Source organism: Miniopterus natalensis, chromosome 18 (assembly GCF_054644295.1).
Source record: "Miniopterus natalensis isolate mMinNat1 chromosome 18, mMinNat1.hap1, whole genome shotgun sequence".
In the NCBI taxonomy this organism is placed as follows: domain Eukaryota; kingdom Metazoa; phylum Chordata; class Mammalia; order Chiroptera; family Miniopteridae; genus Miniopterus; species Miniopterus natalensis.
The window spans coordinates 8,278,473-8,296,055 of record NC_142098.1 but is presented as its reverse complement, the minus strand read 5'-3'; the positions used below and the strand labels follow the sequence as shown (position 1 = coordinate 8,296,055).

At 43.3% G+C, this 17,583-nt stretch overlaps 1 protein-coding gene across 3 annotated transcripts in view; it reads right to left on the bottom strand.

The window, feature by feature from the left end:
- Window positions 1-17,583, bottom strand: part of FTO (FTO alpha-ketoglutarate dependent dioxygenase) — a 316,814-nt gene that overhangs the window by 220,143 nt on the left and 79,088 nt on the right. For all 3 annotated transcript variants that reach the window (XM_016221020.2, XM_087827442.1, XM_087827443.1), the window contains exon 2: window positions 10,177-10,254. In XM_016221020.2, the coding sequence (XP_016076506.2) occupies window positions 10,177-10,254 (78 nt within the window). The remainder of the gene's footprint in view (window positions 1-10,176; window positions 10,255-17,583) is intronic.

Here is a 17,583-nt window from a genome sequence, read left to right as displayed (position 1 = left end):
CAGGAGGAGCAGAGCACGCTGAGCTCATCAGTATACTCATCAGGAGGATGTGAGGAAGAGGTGATGTCGCAGAAGACGGGGTGACTGACCACCAAAGTCCTTGAGTGTCTAGAACAGCAGTCTCCCAAAGTGAGGCAGATACACGTGGGATCTGTACGGCAGTCCATAGAGTCGAAGAGGGGAGGGAAGAGAGCAAAACTGTTTTATTATTCATCTGAAAAAGGAAAGAGATCGAGCTTTACCAAAATATGTGTGTACACACCCCGGGACACCAGCCTACACATGGGGTGCTGCGGTCACCTCGTTCCACCTCAAGGAAGCCTACTGTGCACGCCGCTTCCCACCAGCATGATCGGTAACGCTGGCATGAAACTGCTGAGGGTGGAGACACACACCGAGGAAATCAGGGAACTGAGAACGGAGGCTGTGTTACCCCTCGGAGAACCAACTGTTAAATATTTAGTAGGAAGCCACTGCTGATGCTCAGAACTCGGTATTGATAGGAGCGTTTGATCAGAAACATTTGGGAAGGAGACACAATACTTCCCATATGGGAAGAGGCTGGCAGCAAAAACAAGATGCACATTCATGGGACTGTAAATTTGCTAAGAGGCAGGAGAGTGGCACTTCCACTCTTCTGGGTGAAAACGTAAAACGAACCGCTAGCTAAGAATATGCGCTGGGCGGTAGGGCCACTTGCCAAGTGGTTCTGGACTCCTGCCCCATCACCCAACGTAGAATTACACCTGCCAGCCCCTCATGGTGGATGAAGCACAAGGCCACTTCTGCTCAATGAGAAGTGATGGCTGTCACTTCTAGCCTGGAGCGTTTCATCGGCAGTGCCAGGCCCCCCAGAACATGTTTTCCCCTTTGGCACAGTCGCCAGCTGGTGGCTGCTTGAATTCCTCAGTTACTACTTTAGTGGGCCACGACTCTCTGCCAGTCCACAAATGATGTGTGAGACGAACAAGAAATGTTGTTGGGTGAGATTTGAGGGGTGTCTGTTACCACCGTGTTGCCTGGCCTATCCTGGCTGATCCAGAATGCAGAGAGCTCGGGAAAGCAGGCAGACGAAGGATGAATTAGAGTCAAGTCTAGTGGGGGAAACAGATTTAGGAGGAAAGCACAGTGGGCGCGCCTTGCTTCTCAGAGGTGTGTGATCTTACATCTAAAGTGACAGAGAGCGGAATTAGGTGGCATTCCACTATGGGCTGTCACAGAGACTGTCAGCGTTGTTTGGAATCTCTGGTTTCTATCCCTCATTCATCCCAATTGGAAAACGAAAACAGAAATATCACCCTTTCTGTTTACACAGCTCATGAAGGGAGCCGTGGGCAGGAACTAATTTTATCACTAAACTGGTCATCCTCTGAGGAAGTCCCCAAGCTCTTAGTATACTTGAAGCACATCTAACTAGCAAGGTAATGGAGGAGGAAATTTCTCTATACTTAACAATTCCAGTGTTGTTTCAATGGTCCTTAATGTACAATATTAAAGAAAATTAAGATAATTACCAGGAACTCCCGTTTCAGAGCACACTTCTTCAGGGCTGAGAGAAGACTGCAAAGAACACCTACATACACACACACACACACACACACTGCACCAAAGTCAGAAAAATTATAAATTAACATAATTGCGTTAAATTATATTTAATTTAGCTTTGGCTATTAAATTTGCAAAATAATAAAATTTTATTATAGTAATGCACACTGCTGGTGAGTGCAAAATCAAGTATTCTGAGAGCCTGCACTTAGAAAATGCAAATTATTGTAACCCAGTTTAAGGCCAAATGGGAAAAAAAATCTATCAAAATCTCACATGTTCAAATCTTTTATTCTTAATAGCTTATTGACTTTTAGAGAGAGAGGAAGGCAGAGAGAGAAAGAGAGAGAAACATCGATGGGAAAGCACAACATTAAACATCGATCGGCTGCCTCCAGCACGCTCCCAACCAGGGATGGAGCCTGCAACCTGGGCATGAGCCCTGACTGGGAATCCAGCCGGCAACCAACTGAGCCACACCAGTCAGGGCTCATATCTTTTCATCTAGTTGTTCTACTTCTAAGAGTTTATCATAGGGTAATAGAGAAATTTATCAAGATTATAAGGATATTCATCATACTGCATTTTATGATCAAAACTGAACACCAAAACGTCCAACAGCGGATTAGAAGTGAAATGGTACATCATTCACGTGATGAAGTGCTAAAGTAACACACGTTAGAATAATTTTTATACTGTTTTATGAAAATGTAAGTTAAAAAAAAACTACTCTATAAGAAATTAGTATCCAGATAATTAGGCAACAGAATCCTACTTTCATTTTTTAAATGTAGATATGTAAATACAGAAAAAACTATTTAGAAAAAAAATGTGGCCAAAAGTTTATGGTGCTTATCTCTGGGTAGTGAACTTGGCATAATTTCAATTTTCTTCTTTAGATAGCTGTTTATTTTCCAAATTTACAAAAATAAATGTAAAATACCTTTTAAAACAAAAAATCAGGGCAGATATTGCATTCAAAAATTCTTAATTTCATGACATTTCTTTTGTTTGCCAGGAGATTGTTTTTGACGCCCCTAAATTTTCAAAATGTTTCAGAATAACTTCTCATACTATTAAAAACTGACAGAATATTATTTAATGCTCTAAGAAATTTTGATTTGATTACAATAAATACAAATAATAATAATTGGCTAATACTGTCACTATCTCAAAAAAAAAATGCAAGAGAAAAAAAAAACAAAACCCCAAACCTAAATGCCCTCTCTTAATATTTATTTATAAAGTAATTAGATTAGTGCCAGATACATAAAGTGCCAAAATTTGTTAAATTTTTCTTTAAAGAGAACAGCAAGTAAGTCTGGAAAAGAACTGAACATTAAGTAATTTAATATTAATTAATTCTGTCCAACAAACCAGTTCACTTTCCATTTTGGACAGGTACATGTAGAAGAACATCAGATACCACACAATAATTTGGAACAGCCGTTGGCAGATTCCCAAATATGCTAAAAAATTTTTTCTCATTTAATCCCATTAAAGTTTTTCCAGGGAGTATATAGTCATGCAATTATATCAATAGTTGTCTGGTCACATAATATATTTCCTGAGATCTACAAAATGACATAAATGATGATTATACAGTTTAATAGGCATTTGGAAAGGTGCTTTAGATATAAACTGCCAACATGCCAGGCCTCTACCGGTGGTTGAAAGATGTGGCATTCTGGGTTCTCTGGAGCATAGGTTTTATGCTCCACTATGTTAAAGCATTCTGTGAAAATTCTACCCCTTCCTCTCCCATCAAGGAATACTTCTGAAAGAATTTCATCATGCAGAGAAGTCAGACATGGTGTTAAATGAGTAAGAAGCCAGTCTCCAGGAGGCTCTCCAAAACGAAGCCCAGTGGAACTTGACTTCAGTAGAGTGAAATGAAATTGTAAATCTTCAAGTGACTTGGGAAATGCCCTTCATTTAAAAGTGTTAGGATGCACCGATTTTATGAGAGTATATTTCTAATCTGGCTATTAATAGATTTTGCTGATAACACTTTATATTTTGCACTCTATAGAAATTTGTACTATACCTGTCATATTTTCTACATAATGTTCACTATAAAATGCGAATGCCCTGCCAGCCATCCCCTGACAAATGGGCTAGGCCTTATTCCGCCTTGGAGTCTTGTGATGATGTGTGGTTTGCTACAAAGTGATACAAAGATGTATGTTCCTTCCTTCCTTCATTCAATAGCTCTTTTTACAAATTATTTACAACTTACTGGAGATCTACTATGTAACAGACACTGTCTAAAGTGTCATAAGTACAATCATAAAAACAAGTTAGGCCCTGTTTTATAGCATCTCATATTTAACAGAACAGACAAATATAAACCAATAGTTAGAGGAAGCCTTATCACGGTAGATGTATGAATGTCTGCTTTGGGAGCAGAAGATAAATAATTAGGAATGGGATCTGGAAAACCTTCATTTATTAAATACAGATTTATTGAGCACATACTACATGCCAAGCGCTAGGTACTGGGAAGACAGAGAGAGACCTCCTATATGCTCTCCGGGAGCTCATGTTTATATATACAATATATAAATATATAGTAAAATACTATATATAGTAAAAAAATAGTTATTTAGTACTTGCTTGTTTGTTTAGTAAAATACATAGCCTTTGAAGTTGTACTAAGTGCTATGGAGAAACATAAAGCCAAGGAAGCCCAATAGAGCCACGGTGAAGGTGACTCACTGCCTTACACAGGATGGTCAGAAGGCCCTCTGATCAGGTGACGCCTGAACAGAGGAAGCAGGAAATGAGAGTATAAACCCTGCAGACACCTGGGGGCAGGGAGAGGACACGGAGTGCAAAGGCCTTGGGGCAGGAATGTGCCCTGTTTATTCCAGGAAGAGCAAGAACAGGGGAGGAGTCGGGAGAGGGGAGGAGAGGACTGAGAAACAGCAAAGAGGTGACAGCAGTGGTCAGGAGCCAGGTGTGTGGAGCTGTGTAGGTGAATGCGGGGTCCTAGGCTTCTACTCTGAAGAAGACAGGAAGCTACCTAAAAGCTAGCAAGAAAGAGTCACGAGCTGACTTATGTTTTAAAAAGAGCACTACAGATGCTGTGTTAAAGCAGACTGAAGCCCTTGCTGGTGTGGCTCAGTTGGCTGGGCGTCCTCCTGCGCACCAAAAGGTTGTGGGTTCGATTCCTGGTCAGGGCACATACCCCAGTTTCGGGCTCCATCCCTAGTTGGGGGCGTGCAGGAGGCAGCCTGTCAATGTTTCACTCTCACATCCATGTTTCTATCTCTCTCTCTCTCCCCCTCTCCCTCCCTCTCTCTCTAAAATCAGTAAAAACATATTTGAAAAAAAACAAACAAAAACAGACTGAAGGGCGGGGCAGGGGTGGAAGTCAGGAGCTACCGCAACCATTTGAGAAAACACGATGGGAGCTGCGGCTGCTGTGTCAGCCGCAGAGGAAGTGAGAAGTAGCCAGGTCCTTCTTGTTTCTGGAAGTCAACAAGCAGGATTTCCTGGTGTCTTCCCAGAGGAGGTAGCATTAAGCAAGGTCTGTAAGGGGAGCAGGAAATCGCAGGCACAGGGCCATGAGGGATGAGAGGGCCCAGCGGGCGGCGGTGGCAACAAAGCCTGTGAGACGGGAGTGTGAGGCCGGACATGGTGTTAGGCGATGGGCAGAGACTGGACCAGAGGGGCGGCTTGAGGCCGTGAATGGCCTCAGAGGACACGCTGAGGGGCTTGGGCTTTACCTTAGGGGCAAGAGAGACCCAGCAAGATGCACGAAGCAAGGAGTGACAGTGAGACATGTTATAGGAACACTTCTCACGGCAGTGGCGAGGGCACACGGGACACTGATGAGAAGGATGGAACCGCGTGGGTGGAAGGTGACAGCCGAGGGGCTACCCTGAGACGGTGTCGGTGCAGCTGGAAACGAGGAAGTAACCTGGGGGTTCTGAAGAGGGGGCAGAGCCAGGGCCCAGAGCACGAGGGAGGGGTGCAAGCCACGGGCGGACGCTGGGGACGGCGAGGCCTCCGTGTGAAGACCAGGGAAAAGCCACAGGGGGAGAGGAAGGACGCTGGGTTCCTGTAAAACGGACCCTCGGCAAACTGTCAGGCAGACCCTGTGACACCTGTGCTTAGAACCTGCTCATGTCCTCTGTCTGTCAGAGTCACAGCCAACGTTCTCACCGTAGACGGAAAGTTCCTACCGTCAGGCCACTGCTGTCTGATCTCCTTCCACAGTCCCCACCCTCCCCCGGCTCCAGGGCCGTGGCCTTGGGGCTGTCTGTCCTCAACATACCTTCGAGGCTTTGCTGTTCCCTGTGCCCGGCACTCTCTTCCTGCAGGTACCCACACGGCTTGTTTCCGCGCCTCCATGAGGTCCCTGCTCGAGTGTTCCCTCCAGGCCTTCCGCATCCACCCTACTTGCAGCCCCCAGCCAGCGGCACTCCCTACCCGCTTACCCGCAGTAGTTACCTCCACTTGCCCTCTAACAGTTATTTTCCATGTGTTTTCTTTTACTTCTCTCTTTTTTTAAATTTCTACTCCCTTTCCCCCTCCCTGCCCCACAGAAATAAGCTCAAAGAAGACAGGAATCAGTCCTGACCAGGTAGCTCAGTTGGTAGAGAGTCTCCCAATACACCAAGGTTCTGGGTTCAGTGCCCAGTCAGCGCACAAACAAGCACCAACTGATGCTGCCTAAATAAGTGCATCAACAAACTGATGTTTCTCTCTCTCTCTCAAATACGTTTTAAAAAATATCCAGATATTAAGTAAAACAGTAAATTAGCAAAACTACATGAAAATTTTAAAAAAAAACAGGAATCTTTTGGTTTTTTTATAACTTTGTCTTTAGTACCGAAAACACTACCTGGCACAGAGTGGGGGAGCTAAATACATTTTTTAAATTAAGTAATTAATTATTATAGATCAGGTGGCGTTAGATGTACCTGCAAAACTTCCAGGTAGAGCTGCCTGGTGGACAGCTGGAATGGGAGTGCTGGAGGTCAGGAGGGAGAACAGGGATGGAGACAGAGCTGTGGACTCACTGGATAAAAGCACAGACGTCCCAGGAGCACCAAGAGAAACGGGGAAGCAGTACTGCAGTTCTGAGTTCAGACCCGCAGCCAGCCAGCCTGGGCTCAAATCCTGGTCTTGACACTTCCCGTTTATAAATCTTGAACATTTAAACCTCTCTGGGCCCCAGTTTCCTCATCCCTAAAATGGGGTTTTAATAACACCTGTCTTGGAGGTTGTGGTTAGATTTAAATGAGCAAATGCATGTAAAGCACTGAGAGCAGGGCCAGACCACCCGGCACAGGGAGAGGACACAGTAACTGAAAGCGAGGGGGAGACTGCAGAGAGTGGCATCCTCTCTGGAGTATGTTTCCTGACACGCATTCCTTGTGTCCCTGTGCTCTGTGGAGACCAACAGTGAGCGGTTCTCTCTGCTTGTCTGACTTGGACTTTGCTGTTGTCTGCTTTGCGTTGTTTGCTCTACGGTTCTTACCAAAGGAAACTAAAAACTCCTCTGAGTGTTTTGAATCTGAGCATGGTATGCTGGGAGGCACACAGGCTCAGCAAGAAGAGCGTGGGCCTTAGGGTCAGAGAAGTAAGGGCTTTTACTCCAGCTCTGCCGCTCAGAGAAGTAATGAGTCTCTCCTGGCTCCTCAAACAGCGAGGTCATGTCCACACCTCAAGCACCTCAAGCCCGAAAAAGAGCAGGTGCTGGGTATGAGCCTGTGGAAATGCCGCGGGCAGGTGTAAATGGCAGAGCCACACTGCGAGGGTCAGGAGACAGACCGTCAAGTCTTGTTTTTATGACTGGCGGCTGGACGGGCATTCCTGTGGCCAGAGCCTGTTTAAGGGACCCAATGGCAGGTCTAAATTTTCTGTGTATCATGTCATGAAACAGTATTTTCTCTTCACCTTCTAAGAGAACAGATTTACTTTCCCGGGGTTTTGTTGAAGCACTAAGCCTTCTTACAAGGTGCACTTACAGGGATTAGAGACTGGTATCAGGTTTGCTGGGTCTTGGAGAGCTGAAAGAAGCCTTGATCAAGAGAGGCCCTGATGGCTGTTCTGTTTGCATCTGGGTTCCCTTTGATCCCCGGTATATGGCTGGTTGGAGCACCATGGGCTGATAACCTCTGGTGTTTGATTCTACATGTACTACATTCACAACACAAAAGCTGAAATGGCTCGGCAGTTACTTTATAACAGAGTGTGTAACCACGTACCCAAAGGCTTGTATCTGGGAAAATATTAGTAAGGATTTAAGAATTCATTGCATTTTCTGTGTCTGCCTGCTTTAAGGGTACTCCCTAAAATTAATTTTTTTCCTGATTACAAAAGAATACATGGTCATGTAAGATCATCTGGAAAACCAGAAAAGCTCATAGGAGAAAGAAAACCCTACCAATTCTGGGGGATAACATTTCTGTATAAATCCTGCAGATCTTTCCAGATACCACCTCCCTGGAGAGGACTGCATGTGTGTGAAACCAAACTTCAGGTCATACTAAACATTATTACAGAGCTTGCTTTTTAAATGAACTAATGTGTGCATTCATTCAAGAAAACTAAATGAGCACCTACTAGGTGTCAGGCACTGTACATAGTACAGAGGATGAGGGAGACAAACATATATATATATATAAAATCATTACGATAAACTGGGAGAAGTATTAACAAAGGTGCCCATGAAGTACTACAGGTACAGGCAACAGGGAGCAGAGCAGAGCCCACTCCCTGGGCTGCAGAGGTGTCAGGGAGGCATCCTGCAGGACGTGGCACATGAGTTGTTACAGACACCACACAAGCTCATCAAGGAAGGGAGGAGGCACGTCAGCCGAGGGCGCAGCAGGGACGCCCAAACAATGCAGGTGCGCAGCTGGTGGGAGGACTGTCAGCACCCCGCGTGGGAGGCGTGAACGAGATGGGAGGTGCAGGGGCCCGGCAGTGAACAGCCACGGTGCGGTTGGAAGCAGGGGCTGACCCGCTCTGAGGTATGCCTTGGTTAGAAAATGCACTGCACACCGAAACTAATACAAAAGAATATGGAATGTAAACTGGGATTGAAAAACTAAATTAAAAGAGAAAACAGTGCAACTGGGAGCCCAGCTGGGCGTGGCTCAGCAGTTGAGCATCGACCTAAGATCCAGGAGATCGCGGTTCGATTCCCAGTCAGGGTACTTGCCTGGGCTGCGGGCTCGATCCCCAGTCGGGGGTGTGCAGGAGGCAGCCGATCAATGACGACTCTCTCATCATTGATGTTTCTCTCTCTCTCTCTCTCCCTCTCCCTTCCTCTCTCTGAAATCAATAAAGATATATTTTCAAAAAAAAGAAAGCAAGAAAGAGGGGCAAAGCAGAAAACCAGCACAGCCATGAAAGGGCCCACCAGGTAAAAGAGAGAGGGCGTCTAATGAAAATGCAGATGAGAGACAGTGTCCAAGAGCTGACGGCGGCCTGGAAAAGGAGACATGGATTCCAGGGGGAGAAGCTCCTTGCCTCCTCTCCCCGCCACGGTCCTGAGAATCAGCTATAAAGGCGCATGCCGGCTGCTGCAGACACGAAGTCACGTGGCCCGATTCTCAGCCCCAGGAGCTCCTATCCTAGTAGGCAAGAGAGGGGAGACATATACCACTGCTGCTCACTTGCCCAGCATACTCTCCCCTCCTCCTTCGGAAGGAAACAGGTTCTCGTTTGGGAAAACCATCTGTCTCTGACTCGGAGTCCATGCAGTTTGAGTGGGAATAATCATACTCCAACCCCACCTCAAGAGTGGGCACGTGGACTGGGCCAGGCAGACGAGGGCACCTTACTCCCCTGGACACAATGGCTGGTTCAGAGATGAGCATATGACTCTGGAAAGGCCAATGAGATCAACACCAGGAGAATCAAATAGAGCCAGGAAGAAAGAAATCAGGACCTCCTTCTAAGACCCCATGTGCTTAATACCACATGTCCCTGGCTGTCAGAGCCTCCTGTGCTACCAGGTGAAGGCCTCTCCAGCATGAAGTCACAGAGGAAAGCCCAGCCAAGAAACAGAGGCAAACAGTGATCAGATGGCATGTTTTGAGAAGCTGGATTCAGCCAGCTACTCCTAGACATCCCAGGTAAGTCAGTCAATAAATTCCCTTTTTTCCATAATGAGTTTCTCTGAGTTTTTGTCACTTATAATTGAAAGAATGCTGACTAATTCAGGGAGAGAGAGAGAGAGACGCAGAACCCTGTAACTGCAATACAATGTGACAGGCACAATAGAGGTGTTCGCAAGGTTCGGGTAGCACAGAGGAAAGGGCAGTCTGCTCTGCGTGTAGGGAAGGTAAGTCGAGACAATTTTCACAGGGGAGGTGGTGTGTCAGTGAAGCCTCGAAGGGTTAGCCATCTGGCAACAGGATATTCTATGCAGAAGAAACAACGAGCAGAGGCAAGGAAGTAGGAGAAACCAGCCGCTGCACTAACGCACCAAGTTCACAGCAGAAAGCAGGTGGTGAAGGAAGTGACATCGCCTGCGGGTGATGAGGAGTCACAAGACGGGCACATCAGACCATTCGCTTCTCATTTAACCTCTCCAGACTGCAGTTAAAAGCTCAGGTATATCAGAACAAACCACTAGTAACTGACAAAGGTATGAAAAGGCCTTACCTGCTGGTAGAATTCATCATCTTTGGGGGTCAGGTAAGGAAGCCAAGTGTCTTCAAGCTCCTCAAGGAGCCTCAGCTTCTGTTCAAAAATAATAATATGTACAGGTGACTGACTAGAAAGTGACCCAAAATATAAGACAATCCCTTATATTTCCAACAAGAGAGAGAATCCCCCCAAAATTCAGCCAACTTGAATGTCTAAACTTTCAGAAATTCATCAAATGCCAATTATAAAATGTAGTAATGTAATAACACACATTTAAATTACATATTGCATAAAGCATTAATTCATAAATAATGACTTTATTCACTGTCACATTTCATAAAACAGTGTAATGAACTCCTGACATGTATCTTTAACATCAGGGTCCTTTTATCACTAGAGTTTCCTTTTGAGTCGTCAGATATTTTTCCAGAGCAAGTCTTCCTGTGTGTAATCCTCCGGAGACATGGCAGCTTTCGGGCCCTCCCACAGTCCACCACTGGAAATACCCAACCAAACAACAAGTACCCGTGTGCAAACATCGGGACGTGTGGAATGGTTACTCATCCTGTAAACTTTCATTCGGTATCATATCCGCTTACATGATTACTTTTTAAAATTCATCTTTCACCTCAAGAATAATTATTAAATCCATGTTAAGCATCTTCGCTTCTTTGCCTTTCCAATTGTATGAAGCAATCTTTTCAAGCAGCTATGGCTCGGGCTGTCTGAAGCCGTTTCAGGGCGCTGCGCCTTCCTGCATCCGGGCTTCCCCCCTTCCCAAAAGCTCACATCACATCACTTCACTGCCACAAAGACCTACATTAGCACCTGTTTTCGCCAACCAAAACAGGCCCAAAGAGAGTTTTTGCTTTTACCAAATAAAAGAAAAGTGAAATTGCTCAGCATCTGCTTTGCAGGGAAAGTGGCCTGTCTACCTCCTTCCCCAGGAACCACACTCGGCATCTCAGCACCAGGCCGCCTTAGCCTTGACTTCCTGTGAGCGTCTTTGCTTTATCTCGACTCACTCTGCATCCGACAGCAAGATGTGCCCAGGGTACCGGAAAGGCCTAAGAGTCGTCGAAGGGTGTTATGCTCTGCACACAACTGGACGTAGAGAGCATTTTGATGTTGGTGAACAAAATAATGACCTTGTGTGTGCCTTGAGCTTGCCTGTGTCCACCATCTGTACTATGTACATGCAGAGAGAAAGAATCTAGAAAACTGCCAAAGTGACGAATGGTTCTGCTAGTAGCAAAGTGGTCCCTTAGACGGCACCCAGTAATGGGTAACACAGAAAGTCTGTTGCTTGAGTGGATTGATGGCTGTGCAAAGCATGGCATCCTGTTATCTTTTATTTAAGGAGAAATCAGTCTTTTTAGTACGTGACTGCACTGTCCTTACATTATTTCTACTGTCTACAGGCTAAGGTATTTACCGTATCATTTCCCCTTTCACTATATGCTAGGGTTATTTTGGGTTTTGTGTATTATTTGGTATGATTTGGTCAGTTATTTTTTGGGTATGGGAATGCTCAAAAATGTTTCCATATAAATTAATGTAATCGCTTCTTCACCTTTCAGCACCTCTTATGAAAGGTTTCATGGGAACGCACTTCTTTTGGACAGCGGGGCAAACCTGCAGTACCACACTGTTCAACCAAGTAAGAGGGGACCAGGTGTTATAAAGTACTTTCTAAAGAATCAAACACATATAGGGTGACACCATCCTTCCAAGGGATTATTTTTCAAAGAATATCTGACCTTATATTCAAATATATATGGTGTGTGTATGTACATGGTATATAAATGCTGTATGTGTGTTTACACAGACACATATACACATAGAAATTATCTATACACCATAAAAATTTTCTGAATGAAAAAAACCAGAAGTGGCAGAAACAACTGATTTTCAAATGAAATTGTAATAAAATGCATAGTCAGGCTGTTGCCGGCCGCTGAGGCACGGTTATAAGAGTTAGAAAGCGGCGCTCCTCGCCCTGGGTCAATGCAGCCCTGCTCCACAGCGTATGGTTGCTCGGTGAACACAAACTGGATTTATCCCCCACTTCAATGACATTCAAGGAGCAATGTCATTATGTAGTGACCAACCTGCTAAAGCAGACATGGGAGCCCTGGGTGTTAGCCTCCCCACCCTAGGAAAGCAGCCTCCCCACAAAACCATCACAAAGCAGCCCAGAGCAAGCTTTGGGCACAACTCAAACTCTTTCTGGGTCTTTTGTACAATCATCCACAGCAAATACAGAAAAAGGGGAATACAAATACAGCCACCAGTTGACCTAAGAGAGACAAAACAATACATTCTACTCTTATGCAGTATCCTAGTCTGCTTATTGAATGAAAGCTTTCTGCTTTGACTGCAGGTATTTCCTCTATAATAAGAATGGCTCACCAGTTAAACTACAGTTTCCCTTTATGAAGGACCAATACTACCAACACCAGCCATTCGTGCAGATAAATCATCGGGTAAGTGGCTTATCTGTCTTCAACATTAGCCATTATTTGGAGCACAGAAAGAACTCATGATATTTCCACAATTTTATTTGCACATTTCTCCACTCCATCATGGGCTTAATCAAAATCTGTACCTCAATTTTCACTTCAAGCTCAAGAAAGCCTACATTTTCCTATGAATCTTCACCAGTCCTTTTTGTAGATAAAATATTTAAATGCCCCCTAAAAAACTGTAACCCATTGTTAAAAGCCTTGAATAATTAAATGTGACCTCCAACCTTGAAATGCCTCCACCTTAGAAGTAAGATCTCTTCTGGAGAGTCCACGAAATTACTCTGTGTATAAGAAGGAACACAAAGGTGGAGACCCATAAGGAATCACATACGACACCTTAATCCGATCGAACAGCAACAGGCCTGTCCCGTAGACCAACAAGCACCACTGGAAGTTGAAAGTCTGTGCATAATTAATACTTCAGCCAAAGTATCGTGAAAACGACCACTTCTCAGCTCAGTGGAGGCCCATGTATCAGATGGATATAAAACATTAGAATTTGGAAGGCTGCACTGAAAGGATCAAATTCTACAAGAATGTTCCTACGCTAGAGAGAGCGGAATATAAATGGCCTCCTGCCCCTGGGAATCTGAATGTTAACACTGCGAGCATTTTATACCCATGTGACAAGAGAGAACAGGGGTCAGGAATTCACTCGACCTGAGACCACACAGGTGAAATCTGCTCTGTGCATCAACATCCAGTTTTACCAAGTAATTAGCAAGGTCAATTATAGATGACAACAGTTATCCATTTAAAAAGAACTTTTGGTCCTATTTACTTTGGTGAAATCAATCAGGAATCAACAGGAGATGACACTGGTAGTCCGTGAACATCATACGTTTCTTAAAATCAAGGTTGATTTATAAAAAGGCAAAGTCACTCGGGCACAGCTATGGTGAAACCAGCCCTCTCATACTCAGAGCACAAAATCATACAATTCCCATCAAAATTTAAGTGCAGTTTCCCCTTGCCCCAGAAATTCAACTTCTGAGGATTTTTTCTACAGATACTGTACAGTGCTCAGAAGAATGTAGGCACAAGTTTACTCACTGGATTGCTATTTGTAGAACAAAAGCTTGGAAACATACTAAAAACCACTTAAGTGGACACTTTAAAAGACTGGATTTTATGGCATGTGAATTATACGGTAACTCAACAAAAAGATGAGAAAGCAATCCAGTGTCCGTCCACAGAGGATGGTTAAATAAACCACGTGCATCTGCGCGATCAAATACAGAGCAACAGGAGACCAGGGCAAGGGGGCTCCCGGCAGAGGAGGGAAAGCCCTCCGGGGCTTACTGGGGTGTAAGGCAAGGGGCAGAGCCCCCGCTTGGTCTGCGTACAGAAACACAAAGGACAGCGGCAAACTGTTCAAGCGGTGATCTTGGGGTGGAGGTGGGAAAGACTAGAGGGGACAGGGGTGGGACAAGACCATCCAAAACAGTATTCCATTTTACATTGCTTCGATTTTGAGCTCAGCAAACATACTACCTATTCAACACATTACCTACTAGCAACTTGAATGTTTTACGCATTAATTGTTAACATGAAATGCAATACAAAGATGAAGATGACGTGATTTTTGGCTTAGTTTTAGAAAGCCCATACTTTTGTGATGTACAATGAAATATTGCGGGGGGAACCAGCGCAGGCTTACAGAGTAAAGAGGGGGAAAGAAAACAGCTCTGACAATTTCTGAGTCAAATGCCAACCCGCTGACACACACACAGCGTGAAAGGCGCTCCAGCGCAGAGGCAGAAGGCACTCATGTTTGACTGTGCGAGCTGGCTCCTCGGCCAGTGTAGACAAATCCACACAGCTGGCCCTGCAGCACACTGCTCTGCTCACATGTCCTTGCTGTCACACTCGTGTCGAATACATCAAGCTGCTCACAAATGCCACACGAAAAGCCAGAGAGGGTGCAAAGCCTCGGATCTCCCACCCGGCAGGAAGAGCATTTGCAGACCCTTCCGTGAGGACTGGGTCCATTTCCACAGCTCCAGCAGGCAAGCGGGACACGGGCCCAAGACAGGAAGTAAAGCAAACGAACTGTGTGAGGTGACGAAGGTGTTAACTAAGCCTACTGTAGTAATCATTTCCCAATACATACATGTATCGAAGCATCAGGTTTTACACCTGAAACTTATAAAATGCTATGTGTCAATTATATCTCAGTAAAGCCCAGGGGGGTGTTCTCTAACAAAATGAAATTAAATTGAATATCGATAAGAGAAATATATTTTGAAACTCCCCAAGTATTTGGAAACTAAATGATCTGTTTCTAAATAACCCATTGGTCAAAGGAGAAACAAAACAAGAAATTAGAAAGTTTTAAATTGAATAAAAATTAAAATAAACATTAAAAAGTTTCTAGGTTGCAGCTACAGCAATATTTACAGGGAAATTTATAACACTAATGCCTATATTAAAAAGAAAAGTGATCTCAAACAAATGACCGCAGCTTCCACCTGGAGAAAATGAAAAAAGAAGAGCAAATGAAACCCAAAATAAGCAGATGAAAAAAAATTATAGCCTAGCTGGGCGTGGCTCAGCGGTTGAGCATTGACCTAGGATCCAGGAGATTGCAGTTCAATTCCTGATCAGGGCACATGCCCGGGTTGCGGGCTCGATCCCCAATCTGGGGCATGCAGGAGGCAGCTGATCAATGACTCTCTCATCATTAATGTCTCTCTCTCTCTCCCTCTCCCTTTCTCTCTCTGAAATCAATAAAGATATATATATTTTTAAAAAGAAAATTATAAATGATCTGAGTAGGAATCAATAAAATGGAAAGAAGAAAAGAAAATCAATGAAGCCAGAAGCTAGTTTGTGATATTTAAAATCTCTAGCCAGACTGCTATGGAAAAAACACACTGACGCCTCAACATACCAACTAAAAGGACAGTATGGGGGTATTATGAATTTTATGCCAACAAATTTTAGAACTTGGACAAGACAGAAAAACTCCTTGAAAGACACCAATTACCTCAAGAAAAAGATAACCCTAATAGCTCTGTATCTAATAATGAAATTGAATTTGTGTCTTAAAAACTTACCACAAAGAAAACTCCAATCACAAAACACTCACTATTGAATTCTACCAAACATTTAAGAAAGAAATAATATCAATTCTACACAAACTCATGCAGAAAATGAATAGCATGCAATCCCTAAACCAAGGAGGATTATTACAATAAAATTACAGACTACTATCCCCTTGGGAATATGAATACACAAATTATTAACAAAATTTTAGCAAACTGAACCCAACAACACATAAAAAGGATAACTCATCAAAACGAGTATTGTCCCAGAAATGCCAGGGTGGTTTAACATTTGAAAATCAACATAAATTTTCATATCATCGTGCTAAGAGAAAAAAACACGTGTTCATCTGAACTGATGCAGTAAGAGCATTAGTCAATATCCAACGTCAGTTCTGCTGAACACACTCAGCAAACTAGAGAAATTCAACCTGCTAAAGGAGCCTATGAAAACCACACAGCCAACATCATCCCTAGTGATGAAAGCCTCAATGATTTCCTTGTATGATCAGGAAAAAGGCAAAGATGCCTGCTGTCACCCCTCTATTCAAGAGTCTACTAAAGGTTTTAGTCGGTGCACTATGACCAAAAAAAGAAATGAAAGGCATCCAGACTAGGGAAAATTATGGAATAGGTGACACTGTCTTTATTTGCATATGACATAAGCACCTGTACAGAAAATCCTACAGGATCTACAAAAAAAAATTTTTTAAGCTATTAGAACTAATATGTTCATTCAGCAAGGTTGCAAGGTTCAATCTACAGGACAGCAAGATCAATATACAAAAATCAAGTATTTCTACATACTAGCTACTAACTATCTGAAATTAAAGCTTTTTAAGAATACCATAAACAATAACACCAAAAATTATAAAGTACTTAGGAATAATTCTGACAAAAGATTTTCCAGACTGATATTTTTTATTTTTTTTTATTTTTTTTAAATATATCTTTATTGATTCCAGAGAGAGGAGAGGAGAGGGAGAAAGAGAGAGAGAGAAATATCAATGATGAGAGAGTCATTGATCGGCTGCCTCCTGCACGCCTCCGACTGGGGATCGAGCCCACAACCTGGGCATGTGCCCTGACCGGGAATCAAACCCTGATCACCTAGATCCTAGGTCGATGCTCAACCGCTGAGCCACGCCCGGCCGGGCCAGATTTATATTTTTTTAAATCCTCATAAACATTCCTGAGAGAAATTACAGAAGTTCTAAGTAAATGGAGAGATATATTATGTTCATGGATCTGAACACTCAATGTCAAATTGTTCCCAAACAGATGCAGTCCCAATCCCAGGCCCCTGCAGACATTTTTGTAAAAACCGGCACACTACTAAAATTCACACAGAAATGCCAAGACCTAAAATGGACAAACAACTTTGCAAAAGAAGAACAAAGTTGAAGGACTTCACTCTAAAGTCAAGACTTATTATAAAACCACAGAAATCAAGACAGTATGGGTAGTGGCATAAAAGTAGACTAATACATAAATAAATAAAATAGAATAAAAAAAATAGACCCACCTATTTGTGGTCAAGTGATTTTTGACAAACATTCAAAGTTAATTCAGTGGAGAAAAAAAATTCCTTGCAACAAATACTACTTGAAGAATTAGATATCTGTATTTTTAATTTAATCCACATCTTGTACTATATATAAAAAGTTAACTTTGAATGAATAAATATATCAATGTAAAACCTAAAAATAAACATAAATATAAAAGCTAAACTATAACACTAGTAGAAGAGGAAATTCTTTCAGTCTTTAGGTTAGGCAAGGCAAGGTTTTCTTAGATTTGAAACCAAAAACACAATCCATAAAAGTAAAACAAGTGATACATGTCAT